Genomic DNA, 8,755 nt, shown 5'->3' on the forward strand with positions numbered 1-8,755 from the left:
TCAGCTTCCGGTTAAAACGTTCAATCTAAAAGCAGAATTAAAAAAAAAACATTATACAAGCGTAGGCTCAATTAATTATGTGTTGAATATATTATGATTACATACTAATGTAATTTTCACATATTTCGTTTGTAGAGCGGAAATAAAAACAATTTAAAACAGAAACACTGCAAACCGGAAGTGACAACGTCACATCCTCTATTGCAACATGGCGACGAGGCAACGTGGACAGCCAGCCAGGTTGACTAAAAAGCAAAAGAACGAAAATGCCGTGAAGACATTTGTTTCGGCTTTCGACTCCAGCGAGGACGAGGGGCCAGAGGAAGTTACATTTGAGGACTCCAAGGCCGAGGCGCTGCAGAGCGTCGAGCAGGCGCTGCAAAGTGCTCGAAGGTAAGCTAACTGCTAGCGAGCCAAGTCTGGAAATGAGAGAAGGCTGTGTTGATATTGAAACGCAGTCTCATACAAACGTTTGTTTCTCATTATTTAAGACTCCGTTGTCAAATCTAATGTTGTGTAGTACGATCCAGGCAATGCTTATTGTTTGTTTTGGCCGTGGCTATATCTCTCGTGTGCGTTGGTACTACCAACTACTACTACTTCGCTTTAGTTTTTTTTCTTCAATTTGTCGCACTTTTATTATTTCATTATTTTTATTTTGCAATTTTACTTTTTATTCGAACCTTTTTACCGTATTGCTTTTGCACTATCTTATTTAGCGCATTCATTGTTTATGTTCTTTGTTTGTTTTTGCACTATGCTTTTCAACCTGTAAAGCACTTTGGTCCAATTCAATAATTGTTGTAAACGTGCTATATAAATAAAGTTGCCTTGCCTTGCCTACCAGGGAGAAGGATCTACTGAAGGAGAAGAGGAAGAAGAGGCAGGAACTGTTCCAGGAGCAGAAGGTGCTTTTGAAATCTGTAATACTGAGTGGTTTTGATTTGAAGCAGCCTTAACCTTTTTTTTCCCCTCTTAATTTGTCCCCACAGAAGAGGAAACTTTTGTCTGATGAAGTTTTGGAGGAGATCGATTCTTCACAGTAAGTTTTGTGATCACGTGCAGTTGGTGTTGCATTAAAACTCCATTACAACTCTTCTTTTTATTTTCTTACAACAGAAAGAGCCACTCTGAAGAAGTCCAAGATGCTTCTGTCACCTCTCAAGATGAAGTGTTGCACATGGACGAAGAAACAAAGCAGGAAAATGAAAAACTGGAGAACTCTAGGAAGTAAGGAAATACTTTTTTGATTAGTGAAATAGTATGGAAATGAATGTCTACAAAACAATATACGTGGATGGCTTGGTAAATAAATGAAGAGTACCAAAGTGTTAATTTGATCTTTGTCAGGCTGATTGGAAACTACAAGGTGACTGTCAAGCCTAGTGAGTTGGCGTCCTCCCAGCAGAAGATGGCTGAAGACTTCATCCAGTCACGACTGTATGGACCAGGAAGTCGCCGCACCACAAGTAGGCGGCCATGTTTGGAGTGCAGGCTACACTCTGGCAACTTTTGCCATAAGCTGTCTCAATTTACCGTATTTTTCGGATTATAAATCGCAGTTTTTTTCATAGTTTGGCCAGGGGTGCGACTTATCCTCCGGAGTGATTTATGTGTGAAATTATTAACACATATTATTATTTAATTCCCGTGAGACGAGGCGAATGTCAGCAATCGTCACACACGTCAACCAATAAAAATTTGGCGGGGGCGTGTCATGGCAGAAATGCATTGTGGGTCATGGGATGCTACCTGCTACTACGTCCGTAGCTATAAAAATGAATCATTTCAACACTGGCGGTAACTTAAAAAAACTGAGAAGGGATGAACAAAAATGGCATCGAAAAGGAAATCATATACTGCAGATTACAAGCTGGACGTAGTGATATATGCAGCAGAAAACGGCAAGAGGAAGCGGCGCATACCTTTTGGAGTTGGCAGAGTTGTTTAGAAGCGACACAGAGGAAGAAGATTTCATGGGATTTAGCGATTAGGAGCGACAGATTGTTTGGTAAACGTATAGCATGTTCTATATGTTATAGTTATTTGAATGACTCTCACCATAATATGTTACGTTAACATACCAGGCACGTTCTCAGTTGGTTATTTATGCCTCATATAACAAACACTTATTCAGCCTGTTGTTCACTATTCTTTATTTATTTTAAATTGCCTTTCAAATGTCTATTCTTGAGTGTTGGATTTTATCAAATACATTTCCCCCAAAAATGCGACTTCTACTCGAGTGCGACGTATAGATGTTTTTTTCCTTCTTTATTATGCATTTTCGGCCGGTGCGACGTATACTCCGAAGCGATTTATAATCCAAAAAATACGGTAAGCTCTGCTAAAGAAACGTCCCCCTGCCCCCGGGACCATGATGACACACTATCTCTGAGCTCGGCATCTTATTAAAACCATGTGACATATTTGTCTTTCTCCAAGGCAACCAGCTGCTGTCCCTTCACAATAAGAGAGCCATAAACAAAAGTGCAGCAGTTGAGTTTACCAAGAAAAATTGGGGTGAGACATTGTCTTCACAACTGCAGTTTGTTTTGTTTCTGTTTCTAATGTGCCCTGTGTCTCATGCCTCAGCTGAAAAGAGAAAAAGCAAAGCCGAGATGAAGAAGATGAGGTGGCGCCACAAACACATTCCCTCCAGCTGATTGGCCCCCTGGCTCTTGTGGACACAAATATGGACGCTAACGTGACAGGCGGTGTTCAGACTTGATTGTACATCTTGGGCGTGACTTCTGGACTGAGACTAAATATCCCGCACTGGCAGTGAGCAGAAGCCAATCAAAGCCTTTGCGTTACCTTGGCAACCAGAGCCTGAAATGTATGAAAGAGACAGTTTCCTCTGGCCATTGGGTCATTTTTGCACCTTGTCAACCCTTTAAAACAGTTATACTATTGACAGGTTATTAATTGGTACTCAAATGTTTTTGTGAGATCCACAGAGAAAAGCATAATTTGTCATCTTTAATAAAAAATCTTGTCACCCTCACACAAATTGCACATCATTTTGGCCAAACGGACACACAGCCGCAGAATTCCTGTCACGTGATGTTGGTGCAGGGGTCCAGCGGCCGAAGGAGAGAAAGGAAAGAAGACATCTAAGTTGATCTTACCAGCACTGTACTATGGCATGCATAGGTCTCAAACAGACGACACTTTGTCTAACAAGCTAAAACACGACCGCTCGCCTTTTTTTTTGTTTGCAAACGCATCCCAACCAAAAGTACAGAAAAGCTCGGCGACGCCCAACCGGAGCATGGACATGCGGCCGCAACATCGTTCTACTCAAAAGTATTTGGTTGTTCACTCGTGGAAATGTTACCACACGCACAGTGCAGGGGTGGGGGCGCAAGGTTTGTTTGCTTCTGAGCATCATGTGAAGTGGTAACCTGACGGACGCTTGTTCCAACAAAGTGAGGGGGGTGTCATGTAGGCTCCTGAGATGTTTAGATGTTAAAATAATCTGCTGAGAACATTGTCAACACATGTTCAAAGGGTGGCAGGCGGGCGGGCGGTTCTTTCAGTTAAATCATATTTGATCAATCCATACTTAGGTTTCAATATAAATGTTAATGTGCACGCTGGCTGTCGTGATCTCGACCTTTATTAGCATAAGTGGGTGGAGCCTGCTGGAGCTCAACACAAACTGAATGTAAGTATTTATTCATATAGGCGACACTGTAAACCTGCACAAACTAAAGTCATGGAGCCCACTCCCACATGACGCCCCCTTCAAAACAACTTGATACAAAAATAAAATGGACAGGAAGTGTCCACGTCAAAGAGGCGTCTAACCACCTTGTGGTCCACATTCACAGAGCAAGATGGCGGTCAGCCGTGGATGCCACGCATGTTTTCTTCTTTGAGAGGACAGGAGGGATGATTCTGATGGCCGCAGCCATGTTGGGCTCTTGGTTGATATTAAGTTTAGTGACGCTTGGCTGTCATCACGCTGTCAGTCAGTGAGGAGGAAATGGGGCTGGTTTCTATTTACCATGTAAAGGGAGGCTGTGTGTGCATATATATATATATATATATATTTATATATAATATATAATGTGTGTGTGTCCAGAAACACCTCCTGATCCTTTTAGCCTGCTAATAGCTGAACAGGACGCCAGCAAGATGGTTTCTACAGTACAGAGCTACTGCTAAATAAAGGAGGCAGGGGCTAAGAGGGCGCACACTTCTGGACTGTGTGTGTGTGTGTGTGTGTGTGCGTGCGTGCGTGTGTGAGTGTGGGGCTAGTGCAGGTAATCGTCCACAGCGGCGAAGGCGCAGGAGCCGCTGCCTGTTCGTGCCATGATGGCGAGGCACTGGGCGGCCTGGCCCACGGCCTGGGCCAGGGGGGGCTGCTTGGGCAGGTTGTGGGTCTCTGGAAGAAGGGAGGAGAAAGCAATGTCAATCAGGCAGGCAGGTGGTCCAGCCACAGTGCGTTTCCGTGGTGATGCCCTACCTAATATTGCACTATTGAGGGTGGAGCACACAGGCTCTCTCTGAATAGCGTCCAGCTGGTATCCCACCGGGCTGTTCCATGGGTCCGAGTAGGCCAACAGGCTGAAGGCATCCTGGAGCAAAATACATATGCATTTTTTATGATGAAGTGTTTAAGATTACATTATTGATTGATTTACACTAAACTTTTCAGTTTTAGTCATTACAGTCCACTTAAACTGATCCAGCAGAAAAACACCCGCTGTAATGTCCGTCTTTGGACCATGAGGCCATGTTTAAGATTACAATATAAATGTGTGGCTTATCTTAGCTCAGCATACTGTTAGTGTTTTGGGCACCTTGAGCATCTTCTTGTTGGCAGAGTTCTTCCCGCACTCCCGGCGCAGGTGTTCACTCATGCTTTGCAGCTCTCGGCCAAAGTGGATCATCCTCTCGATGGCTGCCTGACTGCCGCCACACAGCTGCCGCTTGGACTGTGCGGACTCCACCTCTGCAGTCGATGGCAAAGATGTTGTGTCACATGACGCCGAGCTGACCACACATACACACACTCGTATACGCAAAAAATACACACCCATGTCTGCGTCGCAGTCGTCGGTATCGGCCACGTGTTTGAAGCTGCCGTTCAGGAAGCCGTTGGAGGACGACTCTGTAACGCCGTTGGTGAAATGGTCTACCTCCATGTCCACATCGTTGCTGAGTGGAGACGTCAGGAGACGTCAGCCAGTCACGCACAGACAATGTGAAAGGAAAGGCTAAAGGTCACCTGGTCACAGGTGGCTGGCTGTGGCTTCCATTCAGACTGTTGTCAGCTGCTGGGGGGGTGGAGCCTGAGCCCGGGGGGCAGGGCTTGTGACTGTGAGGGGAGGAGCTATGGCTCTTATTCGACGTCACGCCGTTACAGCAGTTACTGTCAAAGCCTACGAGCACAGTGAGGCACCGTTTCAACCACTGCTGCCATGGAGACATCTGCCACACACGTACCTGTCAGGTAGGAGGACTGTGAGCTGCCAGCTTTGTGGGTGGGGCTGCTGATGGGGCGAGGCGAACCGGAGTAACTGTCCTGAGATTTGGGGCTGCGTCCTCCCAGACACCGCACCTCACTGTCTGTCCCGTTCACCATCTCAATGAACTGTCGGACCCTGAAGGTGGGATGGTGGAGGGTGCAGGGTTTCATATGGCGTCAAAACGGTGCCAAAATCCTTGCATGCAAAATCCGCATTTTCTGTGCGCATGCTGCATTTATCTGATCGCGCACAGACTCTGCACTTGCGATGTGTCTTTCTCCACGCGTGCGGCGGTCATTCCTTTAAGCACTTGGGGTCATGCATTGAATAGACGGCCCAGTTACTCCCCTCCTTTCTGATTGGTGACTTTAACTATGGTTGCAGCTATCAATTATTTTATTTGTCGAGCATTCTATCAATTCATTTGTTTAATTAATGGAGTAATCGAAAGAAATATATATATTTTGTATCCTTAATGCATCTTTTAGTTAATATAGTTAAAATAAGCAAGGACTTTTTCAGATAAACTTTCTTCTTATATATGCAGAAATAATATTTATAATACTTTTACCATTATAGCATTACTATGTAATAACAGTACTTTAAAAAAAATACTAAGTAAAAAAAAAATAATAATGCCATAAATAATATTTCAAGTCGACAATAACCAAATGAAACAAAAAGACTCTGATAGTATGTCTGAAGAATGACAAATGATGATGTATTTGACAATTTACAATAATAATAATAGTCAAGGATTAGATTTATATAACACTTTTCAAGACACTGAAAGCATTTTACAGTGAGAACATATAACCCATCTTGTTTGAAAAGGTATAAACTGTAGATGCTAACAAGTCCTCTCATGTGTTTGAAAAAAAACATTCGTTATGCAAGCCAAACATATACTGTAAGATGGTGTTAGCTACCCAAATAGACTTTCTTCTTATATCTGCTTGTTTGCTGCTCTTAAATATGAAGGATGTGTTCTGGTAATGTTGCTTTGTTGATGATTTGTTGCAGCCCTAATTTTAACACCTACTGTCTCTGGTTCAGAGATAATCAGAGGGAGTTGTTTACCGAAGATAGGTCTTTAGACACTAAAGTTTAGACAAAATAACCTATTATATTGTTCCTTATGAAGTAAAGTGCTGAAAATAAAATCTCTAAAATAACACGCAAGTTTGATCCCATTGTGAGGGTTTCATCCTTACAATTGTGGCACTATGACATCAGAGCATGGATTAAATGAGCTACTGAACCTTTTGTTACATAAAATTAGTTCTTTATCATGCAACATTGTAATTACCTGTGGAGCATAAATCCAGAAAAACAAAGATCTTTAATGACATCAAATTATTAAAGATCGTGATTTTTAACATGTTCACATGACATGTGATGGTAATCTCATCGTTTAGGTTTTAGTGTAAAACATGGATATTAAATGACAAAATACACTAATATAGGTTTATTTTGTCTAAAGACGCTAAATTTCTTCAGAAGGGACACAACATGTTCCCTCGGATTGGCTCTGACCAGGAGACAGACGTTTAAAGTGACCAATCAGAAAAGAGGAGAGTTGCGAAAACCCTGTATTCAATGCCAAACTGCCAAAAGGGTGGATTGCTGCGCACGTGGAGAAGGAGACAGAAAGTCCGCGTGTGAGCACAAAGATGCCCTGAAAAATGAGTGTGCGTGCAGACAAATTTTGCACGAGCAGAGAAACCACACACACAGAGTTGTATTTCCACTGGACCGTTTTGACGCAATTAACATCATCATTAGAAGACATACTTGAGCATGAAAAGCAGGTCTGGGCTCCTCTCCAGGAGGTTAGGGTAGAGCTGCTGAGTGGTCTCAATGGCCTCGCCCATCCTACCTGACAGCACCAGCTTCTGGATCTCTGCAAACAAACCAATCAGCACGTGTAAGACGGAAAAAATAATATCTTTATTTTAACACTTTTCTCATCAATGCAGTCTGGCATCAGCATCATATGAACGGGGAGGTGCTCACTCTGTCGGTTCTTGATGGAGGCCAGCTCCTCGTGCACAGCCTGGTCGGTGGTCTTGGCGAAGGCTTCGGCGGTGGCACAGTAGCTGTGGTGAACTAGGTAGGACGCCACCATCCTGTCAGGATGAGAACAGATCCGTGAACGGAAACATGACAGGACATGAGAGCTCTTTGCGTCCAGCAGTCTGGCAACTTCCTGTTTAAACTGTTGTAATCCCACGCCGCGAGGAGAGCAAAGGACAGCAAGCTCGACAAATGCAGATTAAATCCAGTCAGCACAAGTAATCATAGCAACACAGTTAATCCCATCAGGACATGGCATGAGCACAGACACTGTCCTACAGAGAGCTACACATGATAACGACAGAACATTCATGTGGTCCTGTCATTGTTGCTATGGCAATAATGGTCATCAGTATCTTGTTATATTTAGCAGGTGTGTCGAATAAGTGAAGGTAGGGTGTATATTTCTCGAAGAATATCAACATGGTATGACCACCTGTCACACTCCCCCAGAAAAATAACACTGCCTGGCTTTAGCAAAAAGACAGCTGTATCCAAGACAACCGTGCACATCAATGATGGTGGTGACTGGTCTCCGGATGCAAAGAAGCCATTAGATGTTTTCACAGAGTCCATAAGGTCTCGATCAGACAGGTGTCAGCTTTAATCCTCTTACTTTTGGATCATGGACTGCCACTCGCCCTCACGCTCTCCGATGGGAAAGCGGTCAATCTGCGCCTGGATCTTTGTCCTCCACTCGCGCATGTAATCCTCGATGTCAAAAACAAATGGGTGCTGGCCAAAGTTGGCGTCCACCACCTCTCCTGGAGTCTGTAAGCCCACGGTCGGGTACAAATTGGGCTGCAGGAGAGAGAAAATGTTCTTAAATTTCTGGACAGAACTGTTTCGTAAAAGCTGGCTGACATGAAAATGTGACAACAGCAAAGTGCTCCCATTGGGACAGTAATCCGGGGGAGTAGAGTAAGGCTGCATGATTTTATGAAAAAACCTAATTGCAATTTTTCTCTCCAATAATTGCAATTCGATTTGCGTTTTTAATTTTTTTAGACATAAAAATGCATAAAACTGAAAAAAAAAAAACAAGTGAATGAAGACATGTTACTTTTATACTGTCAATCAACATATTCTTGTCCCAAGGTGCCACACATTAGAACAATGTACAATCATTTATTTTACTTTACATTAATTTACATCATGCTCTTAAACTGAAGAAATAATTGATAAAAACTATACCGTTT

General features: G+C 43.2%; 2 protein-coding genes across 2 annotated transcripts in view; one reads left to right on the forward strand and one right to left on the reverse strand.

The window, feature by feature from the left end:
* The first annotated feature begins 160 nt into the window (after nt 1–160).
* On the forward strand, nt 161–3,013 carry nol7 (nucleolar protein 7). The gene is made up of 7 exons (XM_061979121.2): nt 161–393; nt 848–908; nt 993–1,042; nt 1,120–1,230; nt 1,351–1,469; nt 2,446–2,523; nt 2,596–3,013. The coding sequence occupies exons 1-7, from the start codon at nt 209–211 to the stop codon at nt 2,664–2,666; spliced, it is 675 nt and encodes a 224-aa protein (XP_061835105.1). The 5' UTR covers nt 161–208; the 3' UTR covers nt 2,667–3,013.
* A 591-nt stretch (nt 3,014–3,604) lies between these two features.
* The window catches only part of ranbp9 (RAN binding protein 9), a 29,626-nt gene continuing 24,475 nt past the window's right edge, over nt 3,605–8,755 (reverse strand). Inside the window, exons 6-14 of the mRNA XM_061979120.2 lie at nt 8,173–8,357; nt 7,497–7,609; nt 7,275–7,383; nt 5,458–5,615; nt 5,240–5,393; nt 5,048–5,169; nt 4,812–4,963; nt 4,475–4,586; nt 3,605–4,393 (exon numbers count right to left, since the gene is read on the reverse strand). Of these exons, the coding sequence (XP_061835104.1) occupies nt 4,263–4,393; nt 4,475–4,586; nt 4,812–4,963; nt 5,048–5,169; nt 5,240–5,393; nt 5,458–5,615; nt 7,275–7,383; nt 7,497–7,609; nt 8,173–8,357 (1,236 nt within the window). The 3' untranslated portion in view covers nt 3,605–4,262. The remainder of the gene's footprint in view (nt 4,394–4,474; nt 4,587–4,811; nt 4,964–5,047; nt 5,170–5,239; nt 5,394–5,457; nt 5,616–7,274; nt 7,384–7,496; nt 7,610–8,172; nt 8,358–8,755) is intronic.

The sequence above is a fragment of the Nerophis lumbriciformis genome, linkage group LG19 (genome assembly GCF_033978685.3).
Source record: "Nerophis lumbriciformis linkage group LG19, RoL_Nlum_v2.1, whole genome shotgun sequence".
NCBI lineage: Eukaryota > Metazoa > Chordata > Actinopteri > Syngnathiformes > Syngnathidae > Nerophis > Nerophis lumbriciformis.

Coding starts and splice junctions, on each gene's coding strand:
- nol7 (XM_061979121.2), top strand. CDS start 209: ATGGCGACGAGGCAACGTGGACAGCCAGCCAGGTTGACTAAAAAGCAA. Junction 1,470..2,445: donor AGGAAGTCGCCGCACCACAA/GTAGGCGGCCAT, acceptor TCTTTCTCCAAG/GCAACCAGCTGCTGTCCCTT. Junction 2,524..2,595: donor GTTTACCAAGAAAAATTGGG/GTGAGACATTGT, acceptor CTCATGCCTCAG/CTGAAAAGAGAAAAAGCAAA.